The 15,706-nt window shown below is 41.8% G+C and overlaps 1 protein-coding gene across 1 annotated transcript; it reads left to right on the top strand.

The window, feature by feature from the left end:
* The first annotated feature begins 133 nt into the window (after positions 1-133).
* On the top strand, positions 134-12,734 carry SRI (sorcin). Its single transcript, XM_040259775.1, has 8 exons — positions 134-250; positions 1,158-1,241; positions 3,311-3,380; positions 8,308-8,351; positions 9,141-9,288; positions 9,535-9,648; positions 11,040-11,098; positions 12,519-12,734. The coding sequence occupies exons 1-8, from the start codon at positions 200-202 to the stop codon at positions 12,543-12,545; spliced, it is 597 nt and encodes a 198-aa protein (XP_040115709.1). The 5' UTR covers positions 134-199; the 3' UTR covers positions 12,546-12,734.
* Positions 12,735-15,706: the final 2,972 nt, after the last annotated feature.

Here is a 15,706-nt window from a genome sequence, read left to right as displayed (position 1 = left end):
CCTGGGGTTCTTCAGGGCCTGAGAAAAGAAAACACCAAAGACCGGGCGGAGCGCAGGAAGGGGCGGAGGCCGGGAGCGGAGCCTGGCGCGGGCGGCGGCCCCAGGCGCGTACCCCGCGGGCCCGGATGGTGCGGCCCTGGGCGGTCCCCGCGGGCAGGCGGGGAGGCGGGAGGCGCTGGGCGGCGGCGCAGAGTGCAGCATGGCGTATCCCGGGCATCCTGGCGCCGGCGGCGGCTACTACGCAGGCGGGGTGAGTGCTGTCCGCGCGGGCTCGCGGCCGGGGCGCGATCCCTAGACGCCCGCGGCTCCGAGAAGCCAAAAGGGTCGTCTCGGCCGGGGAGGTTCCGGGCGCCCCCGCCCTGCCCGCCGCCTCGCCCGCCGGCCGGCCTCGGTCTCCGGCGACCTCCTTCCTCCTGTCCCTTCTTCCGCCCGGGTTGCTGCTTGGGGCCGGGACGCGCGTAGGTTTGACCCAAGAAGCCCACCCTGTGCCTCCCGGATCCGCGGCGTGAAATCGTGCAAATGGGGTGTTGCCTTCCGCTCCGCCTTCCCTGAGAGCAACAGCCATTTTAATCTAGAATGGTCCTGCGATCCACTTCTCTCTCTCTCTCTCTCCGAAATTGAGAAAAACGAGGAAAGTCAGGGAAAGTCCGCTAGAGTCAGAGACTTCCGGGAGGATGGCAGCCTGGCCTTGAGTCTGGGACGGGCATCCTTTTGGGAACTGTTTCTTAAAAAGAATATTCCCTAGCCGTGACACCCCTCACCCTCCCGAGGCTACACCTGTCTCAGAACGCTTTAAAAACACCGTAAACGCTAGGAAAAAACATGCAAGACAGTTCTGAGCCCTGCTGGTAAGTTGCATGGCCAGGTTGCATTCATCTCAGTAAACTGCAGGTTAATGGGGATTTGCAGAGGTTACTTCATTTATACTGATGTCATTGTCAAGACAACTCATTTTGATCCTAGCTGCGGGTTTTTAAATTATAACTGGGGTGAGAATGGGAGAAAGGGGAGGAGTGATTGCGCGTAGAGAGTTAAGGGAAGGGGGAGGGGGGAGGGGAGCAAACGACTGACTGCGAACCTGGCTTTGCACAAGGCACTCAATGGTGAAAGAATAAAACTTGGTCATCGGATTGATGCATTTGTTCCCTGTCTTACAGTACGGAGGGGCTCCCGGAGGGCCTGCGTTTCCCGGACAAACTCAGGATCCGCTGTATGGTTACTTTGCTGCTGTAGCTGGACAGGTTAGCTCTTCCCTTTAACATTAAAGGAATTTCAGATTGTACATTTGTATTAACCTTTGTTACAGTCACACGGAAAAACGACTGTTCCTCTGGAAAAGAATTCCTTTGCTTCTGCTTCAGAAAAAAAGAGAGAGAGAAGGAAGTTCATGGGCAGTTATTTATTTTTGAATATTCGGAACAAACTCGGACAGTGTGTTACCCATGCTTATGTTCAATTCAGAACTAAACTTGTGATTGAATTAGGGTCAGATTGAACACAATAAACTAGTGTAAATATGCTTTGAAGATATGTAAGGTAGAAAGATGTCTTTAGAGCTGTGAATTGTCAGGGTCCAGGCAGTGAATTTCCAGAGAAGAAATTACAGGTCGACTGAACTTTAAACCTTTCTTTGTACAATTAGAATCATGTAGTACCAGTAATTCTGTAGCCAGATTCTGAGGGACATTTTCTGAGTTTGACTGTTAATTACCCCCTTAGGAAATGGGTACTTCAGGTAAAAACCTAATAGCTTCAAAATAAGAAAGGTACTTTCTTCTTGCTATCAGGAAGTTAATCTTGTGGCCAGTTTAGTTTTTCTTAGCTGCGGATGCTATTACTAGGTCAGCCCTTCCATGTCCTTATTAGGTGTTGTGGTCTGTTGACCCAGACAGAGAATGAATTAAGGTCAACACCCCCAAGACCTTTCACTTCTTCTAGTTGTGTGACAGGTGATAGTTCATCTTGTAGGAGGTCTTTTTCCTCAGCTACCAGGTCACTGTATATACCATACTGCTGTTATAATCCAACATGTTCAAAGAGGATGTTTGTGCTCATGAATTCAACCTAGCTTTCTTTTAATCAAAAGCTAGAAATTGCACAGTCTTGATGTGAAAATGCCTGTAGACTATTATGGGATAAAAACGTGTGACCACCTTTTAGAACAGCACTGGAAGACGTACAGTTTGAGAAACTGAATGGAAAATTGAGTCTAAAACTGAAAGAGCTTCCCCTTAAGTATCTGCTTCACCTGTTAGTGATCAGTATCTTTGAAAGCACAAGACACAGCAAAGCTCAAGTCTCTGCATTCTTAGATCACCAGTACCAGGAGCCACGAAAGTCACCCCACCTGCTTAGTTTTCAGCAGCCCTGGTCTGCGGCAGCGTGTCCATTGTCTTTCACATTATTGATCCTGTCTGTCATCTAGATTGTATAATAGTCATGAACTTGAGGATTTGGGCCTTTTATTTTAAAATCTTTAACGTGTTTCTAGTTCTGACCTAGGTCAGCCAGTGAATAGGCATGGAGAACTTGTCTTCCAGGTATAATTGTAATCTGAAAAGAACATTCATCATATTCTAAGCAAAGGTGATCACAGAGGCTGCTTTTTGTGGGAACCAAACTTTTCATTTACTGATGTCATCTGTGTACCCAGCCCTCTACCCCCTCAACAGGAAAAAAAAAAAAAAGCTAGGACAAGTAATAGAACTTCTAATCAAATACATAAATAATTGTATTTTAAATTGCTTACTTTTGCAGTTTCCTAGTTCAGAGTAAGAGTAGTTAAGGATAGGAGCTAGTGGTATTTATATGTTTAAAAATATGTCTCAGTGGAAGAAACTGAATTAATCTTACTGTTTTATTAAGAAGAGGAACCTTATGCTTTAGAAGTTATGCCAAGTCTAATTCAGGAATTTATAGGAAATGACGAAAAGATATTGGTAATACCAAAGCATAGGTGTAAGCAGCTTTCAGACTTGGTAATTCTTGTGTAATGATTGTTGCAAATAAAGCCTGAAATTGAATACCCACTTTGCCTAGGTACTAAGAAAGGTATTTTTGGTATATGTCCTTAATTATCCATTTGTGGGAGAACCTGGAACAGTTTCCTTTCTTTCTGTAACTTGTTGTTTGGGGAAGTAGAGTGAAGAAAAAGAATGCCTACTTTTGAAAGGCATCCATTTAAAAAAAGTCTCGTGTGATAATATTCATTTTCTGTATTATTATCGGTATACTGAATGCTGAGTGTAAACAAAGAACTGGAACATACAAGTCACTCTTGTAAATCCTTTTCTTTTTTTTTTTTCAAAAGGATGGACAAATAGATGCTGATGAGCTGCAAAGATGCCTGACACAGTCGGGCATTGCTGGAGGATACAAACGTGAGTTAGCAGCCCCAGAGTGACTCGGAAATCCGTGTTGCAGATGTTACTTGTGATTATTACAGCCTTCAAGGAATCTGAGAGCTTCTGAAATGGCAAAGTTAAGAATTTCAGAAGCTGAATTTATTTCTTTTGTATTTCAAAATGCTCGTTTGAAGATAGTTCTTTTTTTTTTTAATATAAATTTATTTATTTTAACTGAATCATCCCACACTCCCCACCAGTTTAGTGGGTTTCTTGGATCTGGGTTCCGGGTGTCTGGAACCATTCAAACCAATAAGACATGTGGCCTCCTCCTCAGAAACCGAGGTAGGTGCCGAAATGAAATCCTCCAGGTCAGGTGTCATTAATGATAGGAGCGAACATTTGCTGCTCACTGTTTGCCAGGAGCTTATTCTGGCTCGAACGTGGTGTCACTTAGGGCTTTTGGTGGCCAGTGCTTGGCACCTGGTCCCGGGGTGACCTGTTCTGCATCCCTAGTTCTGAGTAGTTGGTCCTACCCTCCCTTTTCACAAGTGCCCAGTCTCCCACCCCTAGTCCTCAAGGAGCCAGTTATATACTCCTGCTCTCAGCTTCTGGCAGCATGAGTGCTCACCTTGACATCTCCCAGATCTTTGCTCTTTCTACATCAGGCTAAGTAAGACGTACCCTTCCTAATTTCTAAACTCTTTGTACTCATCCTTCTTCCCGCTGCCCCCTAGTTCCTCATAGACTCCCCCTGTGCTTATACCCACTTCCTTCCTTTTGAATTCTGCACAAGCTGCAGAGAGGGAACTCTTACCAGGATGCTCATTCCTGGCAGGGGCCTTCTCATTATCCCACACATGCCACATGCTTCCCTTCAAATCATATCTTTACCATGATAGAACAGCGTCTTGGCTGATATGCATGACCTACAACCTTCTTTGCCTGCTGTTAATTGAGCCAGAATATCAAATTGAAACCTCAACTTCTTGGTCAGCTGTGAATTAAAACATTCAAACTAGGGGATTTCCTGATAGTCTGGTGGTTAGGGCTCCAGGCTTTCACTGTGGTAGACCCAGGTTCAGTCCCTGTTTGGGGAAATAAGATTCCACAAGCCGTTCAGCATGGCCAAAAAACAAACAAGCAAACAAACAAAAAAACCCCACAAACTAGAATTCACACCTGTGGACCTGTAGTGGCTGTTTTTGACTGTTTGACAGGGCATAGTTACTATGTGGTTCTCTTTTTTAAACTATCAGCATATCCATTTTTATTATCCTTTGTTTTATGAATTTAGTATCCAATCACTATTTCCTAGTTATGGAATTAAAATAGAAACCTTTTGGATTTCTGTCATTTACTCTGGTCCCGACAAAAGAAGCCCTTTTCTCCACTAGAGATTTTTTTTTTTACACTACTGTAGGCAGTACATTTAAATTGTTAATCTCAAGCAGTTGGGGCTGGTGAACAAAGGAGATCTAATAGCAGGGTTTCCACAAGTGAGCTATGTCACAATACAGACTGTATTACTCTACTTCTGTTCAGGAGAAGAGGTGTGGCCAATTTTAAAATCTAACAAAGTGGGCAGTATATTCTTGTAGAGCAGTCCCTTTAGAAATTTCCTTTGAGAAAGCCACATTTAGTAATGACCTTAGATCACCGAGTTACAGAAAGGACATATCTATCACCCGAATTCTGTGATTAATCTGCTTGCTGTCATCTCGTTGTGAAGGCTGGGCATGCATGCTAAGTTGCTTCAGTCGTGTCGACCATTTGTGATCCTGTGGACTGAACCCGCCAGGCTCCTGTGTCCATAGGATTTCCCAGCCAAGAATACTGGAGTGGGTTGCCATTTCCTTCTCCATGTGAGACTGTAATGACCCACAAAACCATCCTGTTTGTGAGTTGGTGTTGTAATGGAGAAGTTATGCAGCCATTGGTCTTTTTCAACCCACCTTCCAAACTAAAGATGGGGATGTGGGAGACAGTAAAACCTGTGGTGTCTTCTTTTCTTGCCTGGAAAATGCCATAGACAGAGGAGCCTGGCAGGCTACAGTCCACGAGGCCGCAAAGAGAAGGACACGACTGGGCACACACATCGCGTGGTATCCTAACCAGTTTAAGAGGGAGCAGTCATGCCCAGAGGCGGTGCTGATGAGGGAGGTTGCTCTTTGAAATTATTTAAAACAGGATTAGCATTATTTAAGATAGGATTAGCATTAGTAAAAAGTCTTTCTGGAGGAAAAAAAGAAATGAACAGATCTCCTCACCCAAACTAATAAGATGTCAGTGTTCTAACTCATCAGAACTGCCTGCCCAGAATAGTGAATTTTCTCTTTTGTTCCTGCCCATCTCGTTCCCTCCCTTCTCAGATCAGATTTCTGTTCTAACACAGAATTCTAACCTGTCACTCTCCTGCTCTTAAAAATCCTGGGTAGCTCCATGGTGCCCGTATAAAACAGAAGTTAGCCGACTTACCAGGAGTTCAGTCCCAGATCCACAGCACCCCCCAACACTTTCTCCCCGCTGCTTGGCCTGTCTGGACTTCACTGCTTCTTTCCTTGCTTGTGCAGGTCCCCGGCTTTACATGAGCATCTCCAGATATCCCAAATCTTTCCTGTCTTTCACAGCTTGGCTTAAATGTTACCTCTTCTATCAAGTCTTTCTTTCAACATGAAGGAGCCTCTCACACTTCAAGATCTGGTAGTTTTTGGTGTCTCCATTATGGCTTACCCTCTTCTACCCTGTAGGAAATGGCAACCCGCTCCAGTATTCTTGTCTGGAGAATCCCATGGACAGAGGACCTGGGGGTCGCAAGAGTCAGACACAACTTAGCGACCAAACCACCACCACCCTGTGCACAAGACTTGAAATGGTCAGCCAGCACAGGATCCAGTTTCACAGTTGCTATCTCCAGTGTCCCTGGTATCCTGAGCCCTGCACACCAGGAGTACCTAATAGGCATTTGATGAATTAATGAGTATGGGAGACTGCCTAAAATGGAAAAAAAAAAAAAAATATATATATATATATATATATATACACCTTTATTTGTATTTTGACTAAAGAAAGATTGGTATTTACCTAAGGGATTATACATTACTTCTGATTATCAGTGTAAATCAGAAGTGTCCATTTAAACTAACGCCTGATTCCCATGGTCAGATTCTGATCTAATTGTTCTGTGGTGATGCTGACTGTACTTTAACAAAAGTTGTTGAGAGTAGATCTTAAAAGTTCTCACCACATGCATCAAAGGTAGCTATGTGAGGTGACGCATGTGGTAATTAACCTTCTTACAGTCATTATATACATACATCAGACCATTACACTGTACACCTTAAACTTACACAGTGTTGTATGTCACTCATATCTTAGTAGAGCTAAAAAAATAATTATTGTTCTGTAGTATAGCCCAGATATCAGGGTCTTTTAAAGCTTTTGGGTGATTCTTGTTAAGTGCTCAGGATTCAAAACCTATGGTCTAGACTAGAGAGGCGTCATACCTCCACACAACTTAAAAACACAACAAAGAATCAACCAACTCTTTTCTTTAAAGTGTTAACAAAGTGTTGCCTTTTCTTATCTCCAAGAATTATCTTTGTGGATCAGATGGAGATTAAGGGACCAAAACAGAAAGAGTCTCCAACCTTTTATTTCAGGATTCTAAGCTATGCCAAACACAGGAATCTATTAAAAGTAGAAAACCTGTAGTTTGTAACATTTGGAAACATTATAGCAATAAGAGTTAGCCTAGTGTTTTAAGTTCACTTTGGTTAAAGATTCAAATGCAGCTGGTAACAGCTGTAAATAATGTCAACTCTGTGTACATCTCAACAGCCTTGTCGAGTTCATGCTGGCTTTGCCCACATGAGCCTTGTCACTTCTTCCTCCTAGTTTTACAGCTTCTTTGCACCTAAGACTACTCCCTCAGTCTTGGTAAGATGCAAGGAATTCTTTATTTTTAATTTGTTGATACTTAGGTAGAGTACTATTAGGCCATAAACCAGCAAGTGTATTCTTGTTTGGTTGTCTAAGTGAGGTGTGGAAATACCCTCAGAACACCCTTGAGCCGTGAGTAAACTGAAAAGGCTTCTGAACAATGGCTTTCATTGAGTGGGTCATCGGGTCTTAGTCCAGAATGCTCTCGTTTGACCCACAATTCTAGCAAGCATATTTATCTTATTGTCTATGAAAAGAGGCCATAGGCAATTTGGGGTAGGAGGTGACCATTCAGTGTCTGACATTAAAGGGAAGAGAAAGAGAAACCAATGATCTACACAGAGCTAGCAAAACCAACTAAAGTCAATTGTGCGTAGGAACAAAGCAACTGGATCCACCCATTCACCGCGGTGGATACAATACATTGTGGTTCATTATGGTGGATTGAACTCTATTATAGTTTCAAAGGCAAAAAAGGATATAATACTTTTTATGAACTATGTTATAGAAAACTGTAAGCCTATGCAAAAATAGAGATAATTATACAATGAACTCCCCTGTACTCATCCGTCAGCATCAACAATTATCAATGTGTTGCCCTTCTTGTTTTATCTATAAACCTAGCCATTTTCTTTTAAAGCAGATTCCAGATCTCTTAACATTATTCTACCTATAGATAACTTCAGTGCATATTTTTCTTAAAGGTAAGGACACATTTATCCCCCAACTTAAAAGCCATGAATCACACCTAAAAATATTAACAGTACTAGGCCATACTTTTTAAAAAAAAAAAAAGGTTTCTATTAAATTTTTTAAAATCAAATTTGGGTTCTGTAAGGAGTTCTCTCTGTCTGGAAAATAAGCCTACTTCAAGGCTCAATGAATTTAGTTTCACATAAATTGAGCAGCATGTAAGAATAAAAGTGTATAAATAATCACATTCCTATTAATTTGAAGTATCCAATGTAATGTGAATTTTTGAAATTGTATTAATATGTATGTACTTTTCTTGATTTAACAGCTTTTAACCTGGAGACTTGCCGGCTTATGGTTTCAATGCTGGATGTATCCTTTACCTTGATGGCAGTCTAGAGTATTTTATTCTGGATTTAAAAAAAAAAAACCTTGAAGGAATTTGTCTAAGAACTAATATTCAGTAAACACAAAGTGACAAATGACCACAGAAAAGTTTTCCAAAATCATTAGCTTTTAAGATGTCACTTGGTGTGAAAAAGGAAGGAAGTTTAATAAGCAGAACATTTGTTATTTAAGAATTTGAGGAAGCATCATAAACAAACAAGTATAGAAACCAGAGCAGTCAAGGCGACTTTTTTGCTGTGACATTGATCACCCTGCATGAGTCACACTGACCTTCAAGCAATGGGATTTTTCATGTCACTGTTGTTAAGACTCGTTGAGTTACTGCTGATGGTGTGGTGCCTTCATCCCACCTCATTTTCCAAAAGTGGAAACAGTGGGTCTGGGAGGCCTAACTGTGGGAATATTAGGGCTAGAGAGGACCCTGGACAGAAGGGTAAGCAGCATAGCCTGGACCACTCAGAAAGTGCAGACCACTTTGGTTGTTACAGGTAGCTCACAATGGCCTTCTAATTTCCTTGTAGTCACTCATATAGATGATCTCTTTTCCTCACAGAAAATACGTACTCAGAGCTTTTTCTCCATAGGCCTTTATTTTTATATCATTAGAGTATCTTTTTGTCCTGTCATGCCCAAAAGAATGTACAGTATTTTTTTCAGCAGAAAGAACATTAAATTCCCTTATCCTTGATCTTTGATTTAATCATTAGAAAATGTTGCAAAATAAAGATGCTCTAATCCTTGATTACAGTTCAGAGAGACATGTCAGGCACAATGGGTTTCAATGAATTTAAAGAACTCTGGGCTGTACTGAACGGCTGGAGACAGCACTTTATCAGCTTTGACAGTGATAGGAGTGGAACAGTGGATCCCCAAGAACTGCAGAAGGCCCTCACGACAATGGGTGGGTATGACTGATTCCACCTCTGTTCACTAGTAGCTTTTTGGTTTTGTGTTTTTATTTAATTTATAAAACTAAGTACTACGTTTCTATTTATAGAAATAGCACCTATTCATAATTTAAATGAGCCCTCTCCTAAAAAATTGGGCTTAAAATTATTTTTATTTATTTATTTATTTTAATCCTTGAAATTGGAGGGGTTTTTTTCTTTTTCTTTTTTTTTTGCTGGATGATTTTTCTTCCTTTCAGGATTTAGGTTGAGTCCCCAGGCTGTGAATTCAATTGCAAAACGATACAGTACCAATGGAAAGATCACCTTTGATGATTACATCGCCTGTTGCGTCAAGCTGCGAGCTTTAACAGGTGTGTCCTTTGAGATTGCTATTAGCAGGCCTGGCACATAATTCTGTTTCCTCAGAAATTTTTCTCACATATTAAGTAATCTGCTGTTAAAATGATCCTAACTAAATTTCCTGGCAGTCCAGTGGTTAGGACGGTGCTTTTACTGCCAGGACCTGGGTTTAAGCCTTGGTCGGGGAACTAAGACCTGGAGAGCTGAGTGGCTCAGGGAGGGAGAAGGAAGTCTTAACTAAACTTTAGTGTTCTATAACATAAATGTACCAAGCTAATTGGTAGATTTTTGATTAGAGTATGAGCAGTATTCTGTGGTTTCTCCTTAGAACGTGAACTACTTGATAAAAGTGAGATAACTTGAAAAAAGTGAAATTGCCCATGCATTGGAGAAGGAAATGGCAACCCACTCCAGTGTTCTTGCCTGGAGAATCCCAGGGACGGCGGAGCCTGGTGGGCTGCCGTCTATGGGGTCGCACAGAGTCGGACATGACTGAAGCGACTTAGCAGCAGCAGCAGCAGCAGCCCTCTTTCCTAATTCCTCCTGTTGGAGAGTAATTTAAAATGGTGGTCTGTGTTTCAGATGTCCTTCTCAAATGAGGCTGTATCAATAATCTCTACTTTTCTCTCTCCTCTTTTTCTTTCCTTTGTATGTTTTTTCCTGTTCCATTCCTTTCTTTAGTTTTTTTTACCCCTTTTAATATATGGTTTTATAATTTTTTTGCATCCTGACAAATTTGAGGGCAGATTCTTTTCTTCTTTTTTTTAAGTAAATCCTTTTCATTTAGTAGGACAAAGCTCAAATGGGTGGAGTACTTGATCATAGCTGTTTATCATATTAAGGACGCCATCCATCTGTGTGTGTGTGCTCAGTCATGTCCAACTCTTTGTGATGCTATGGACTGTAGTCTACTAGGCTTCTCTGTCCATGGGATTCTCCAGGCAAGAAAACTGGAGTGGGTTGCCATTCCCTCCTCCAGGGGTTCTTCCCAACCCGGGGATCAAACCTGCGTCTCCTGCATTGCAGGTGGTTATGGCTGAGCCACTGGAGAAGCATCTGTTTCTTAACATATCTTTGTTATTAAGAAGTCTGAAATTCTATACTTCCATCACAATTAAGGAATGGCCTCAGAAGTTGTGCAGCTTTTACCGACTTTGGGATAAGGCCTTTTCTTCCAACTTCAGGTTGGGAAAGACAGTTGGCCATCTTCTGCTTGCTGTGTTACTTGGCTGCATATTAAATCCATTCATATTGCTACAGTTGACTTCTTTGCTTTGGCCTTCTGTCTCTGTTGGCTGGTTGTACAGTTTGTTACTGCATTTGAAACTCTGCTGACATAATTAACTATTATGATTTCAGATGTTCTAAAAAAGCTAATAAATTTTACTGTTGTGTTTTACAGACAGCTTTCGAAGACGGGATACTGCTCAGCAAGGTGTAGTGAATTTCCCATATGATGATGTAAGTCTGAGTAAATTCGTAACTGAGTAAAAGAGATGTACAGCAATTGGGCATCCCTTTGAAGCTGGCTCTTTAGAGCATCTTAAGGATCCCAGAGCAGTTAAGGCTTACATGATCAGGAGTCACCATCCAAAATTTATTAATGTCATTTATTTGTCTTATCCATAGACCACTGTTTGTTGCATTAAACAACCGAGGTCAAGGCCCAGCTTTTCTCACTGATTAGCTGAATCACTTAGGCAGGTTTTTCATTGCTCAGAGACTATTTGAGGAAAGAATAATAATGCTGTCTTCACTAGACTATTGTGAGATTTCAATAAGAAATGTCCTTGAAAAACACCACCACGCAGATGTTATATCTACTTTTGTCTCCTTTATACAAATCACCTCTGTCATTGAGAAATAACTTGCATGGTTCGAAGCTGCAGTTGGCACGTCTGTGTTCTTCATTGAGGACAAAAGGCACAAACTTAAGTCATAATTTAAAACTGTATTTACTGTACAGCCACACTAAATGCGTCAGGATACAGATACATAACCAGTGTGAGCATAACCACGTGCTATCTTTGTTGGCCTTGGTTGGATAGACACAGCACAGCTAGGGAGATGTTTAGGTGCGTCTCCAGTTTTTGTTCAGCCATTGATAAACCACTTTTAGAGTGGACATCACTGTGACAACTAAAAGGTTTCTCCATTTCAAAATACAAACGTGCACATATTTTCGGTTTAGCAGCAGCTACAGTTCTGAGTACACACTTAAAAGGCTATTGCGTAAATATGTTTACTTCTTTTGCTTAAAGGTGTGTTCCCTCAGTGTGCATTAACGTCTCAGGTAACAGTCCCGCTCTGTTTGCAAGGATGGAGAGGCAGCCTGTGGGGTGGAAAGTGCACAGGCTATGGTTTCTCACAGGGCCACTTAAAGGACATCTATCTGAATGTCCTGACCCAAGTTCCCTTTTCCCTGAAAGAGGGAGCGTCAGCTGGTCCTTGCAGGAATGCTGTAGGAATTAGCAGTGTCCAGGGCCTTGCTGGTGGTGGAAGAAAGCCAAAGAAAACTGAGAACAGGAGCAGAAATGATTGCTGTGTGTTGGACTGTTATTTATATTTGTGAGTAGGTGCCTTTGATCATGGTCACATTTAGAGTAAGATATTAATTTGGAATTTAAATAATTCTTTATGCATTAAGGTAGCATCAGCTTCCTGTAAGAAGGTTTGATGTGAGGAAACCCTCTGGATTTTATATTAGAATGCTTCCTTCAAAAAATGAACTTTTCCATCCATCATTTACTCTTATTTAAAAAAAATTTTTTTTTTAAATCCACAATTCAAATGAATAGCAAAATGTAAGCTGCGTAGAAATAAGCAGGGGTGTGTTCCATGTTCTGGGGTCTGCAGCGTAACACTGGTTTTTCTCTTGCAGTTCATCCAGTGTGTCATGAGTGTTTAAGTCAGGAGCAAGCTGTATGAACATAATCTACATTCCGACTGGAGTTCTCCTTTGCTCTTTGCCCTCAGTAATTGTGTGCAGACTTACACAGCCTCCTTTCCTTAAGAGCTCTTGTAAAGGTTTATTACTTTATGTATAACTGAAGTTTTTTGTTTTGATAATAAATGCTTTGAGATGATATTATCATAAGATCCAGTCTGTTAAACACCATTTAGAATTTTCTTGAGCCACTGTCAGTCAAGCCTTATTTTCTTGTTAAGCCTCTTTTATGTAAATTCAGGTGTGCCAATTGTTTAAGGCACATGATGTATTTTTCATTGTAAGATACTAAAACCTTTTCATCAGACTGCAACTGCTGTCTCCCCTCTTTTAGAAGGGCTTTTACATCAGAGTGAAAGCTTTATGTGTGGAGTATTCTTATCATGTAAATGGTTTATACCCACTTGGATACCAAAAAAAACCACAAAAAACCTGGTGATCCATATCAGGATTCCCCTTGGTAGAAACTTAACACAGGCTTTAAGGATTACAGATACTTTGATGGCTCTATGAATGGACACACTTAAAAAGCTGTTGAAGGGAATTTCCTGGCTAGGAAAAGTCCTAATCAGGGTTAGGACTCCATGATTCCACTGCAGGGGGTACAGGTTCAACTCCTGGTTGGAAACCAAGCCATGTGGCCAAAAACCCCTGTTGAATAAGTGGCAAATACTGTCACTAAGTTCTGCCTTGTCATTATCCATGTAGACCTCTGTTCTGTACTGTGCTTAGCCACTCGGTCATGTCCAACTCTGCAACCCCACGGACTGTAGCCCACCAGGCTCCTCTGTCCATGGGGATTCTCCAGGCAAGAATCCTGGAGTGGGTTTGCCATGCCCTCCTCCAGGGGATCTTCCCAACCCAGGGATTGAACTTGGGTCTCCCCCATTGCAGGCAGATTCTTTACCATCTGAGCCACCAGGGAAGCCCAAGAATACTGGAGTGGGTAGCCCATCCCTTCTCCAGGGGATCTTCCTGACCCAGGAATCAATTCAGGGGCATTTGCATTTCAGGCAGACTCTATACCAGCTGAGCTCCCAGGGAAGCCCATAACTATAGCTGAAAATCTTGCACATGATGAGCCATATATTTACCTGTGTTAAAAAAAACTGATAGAAAAAGACTAAAAGAATATATGAAAATATTCATTGTGGGGTGTTTTTGGCTAATGGGGTTCTAGGTGACTTCAATTCCTTTAGTGCATGTCAGTATTTTCCAGGTTTTCTATAATGCGTGCACTTTCCTTTTATAATCAGAAGATGCTAATTTTTAAAACAGTGATACATCTATTTTGATACGCCATGGGTTCACACATATTAAACAATACACACATCAGAAAGACTGGAAAGAGTGTACGAAAATATTGATGTGACTTCCCCTGGAAATCAGAATCGTTCATTTTCTTTCTTCCTACTACTTTTCCAAATATTAAGGCGATGGCAGCCGACTCCAGTACTCTTGCCTGGAAAATCCCATGGATGGAGGAACCTAGTGGGCTGCAGTCCATGGGGCTGCTAAGAGTTGGACACGACTGAGTGACTTCACTTTCACTTTTCACTTTCATGCATTGGAGAGGGAAATGGCAACCCACTCCAGTGTTCTTGCCTGGAGAATCCCAGGGACGGAGGAGCCTGGTGGGCTGCCATCTGTGGGGTCGCACAGAGTTGGACACGACTGAAGTGACTTAGCAGCAGCAGCAAGTATTGATACTACATTTATATTAATAGTTGACTTTTTTTTTAATTTTAAATCATGTGCTTTTAAGTAAGATCTAAATTCTAATGTTGGCTATGCCTCTTACTAGGTAGGTGGTTTGATCATTTTAGATCATCTCAGAGCCTTGCTGCTGCTGCTGCTAAGTCGCTTCAGTCGTGTCTGACTCTGTGCGACCCCATAGACGGCAGCCCACCGGGCTCCCCCATCCCTGGGTTTCTCCAGGCAAGAACACTGGAGTGGGTTGCCATTTCCTTCTCCAGTGCATTAACGTGAAAAGTGAAAGTAAAGTCGCTCAGTCGTGCCCAACTCTTAGTGACCCCATGGACTGCAGCCTACCAGGCTCCTTCGTCCATGGGATTTTCCAGGCAAGAGTACTGGAGTGGGTTGCCATTGCCTCCTCAGAGCCTTAATTTCCCTATTTTTGGAAACAACGTAATACTTACCTCATGAAGTAGTTGAATATGAAATGAATCTGAAAAAGTGTTGGCATAATAAGCATCAAAACCTTTGTGTTTCTTAAATTTAAAGCTGGCCTGGTTTATTCTTTTTAGCAAAAGAGTTTAACAGACAAAACAAGTTAGTCTCCCTGCCAGCAGTTCAGCTCTCAGTTTAGAGAATTACTATTCAGATGATCAATTAATTGTCAACGGACGAAAAAATAAAGATTTTCTAATCATCTTTAGCCTCATCCCACTAATTATTTTTTCAAATACTGTGTGCGTGCTCTCTCTATCTATCTATATATATATGTATATATAAACCCATTTAACATACTCTAACTTATGTATTTCTGTCATGTAATCACACCCAGGCTACATCTCAGAATGTGAGTCAGCCTGCTTTATACTAATTTTATGGGGAACCTAGGTTTCATTCCAGATATACTAGTAGTTCATGAGGTCACAAAGCCTGGCTTGAGCCTGAGCTGTCCAGAAAAGAATGGGTGGAGGCCCAGGAAGCAGGGAACTCACCTTGAGTCCCAGCACCTGTTTGCTTCACACTCATCAGGATCCTCTGGAAATCCTGGTTTAAGGCAGTGGTCTTTCCTAGGTGACTGGGGTGGTAAGGAAGAAGGCCCTTTCTGTCCAGAGGCCACGTACCAGATTTGAACCATCCTGCTTTGGTAGGTCCTGGGGTGTGTGGCATTAGTCATGGTTCTGAGTCTGCTTTGGGTTAAGAGCTAAAGTATTATAAAACTGTCTCTCTCTGGAATATTCAATTTAGTTTTAAATTACTGATAGAGCAAGTCTCCTATCTCCTCCACTTCTAATTTCCTTTTGAAAGCATACAGCCTGGTCTTCAGTATGTCCCACAGAAAGTTTCCTTCCCCTTGACAAATTTGATGTATCTATTCTAGTCCTACAGGTAAAGCCACACTCTTCATTACAAATCAGTCTTGTGCTGTC

The sequence above is a fragment of the Oryx dammah genome, unplaced genomic scaffold (assembly GCF_014754425.2).
Source record: "Oryx dammah isolate SB20612 unplaced genomic scaffold, SCBI_Odam_1.1 HiC_scaffold_18, whole genome shotgun sequence".
Classification (NCBI taxonomy): domain Eukaryota; kingdom Metazoa; phylum Chordata; class Mammalia; order Artiodactyla; family Bovidae; genus Oryx; species Oryx dammah.
This window is presented reverse-complemented; position numbering and strand designations above follow the sequence as displayed.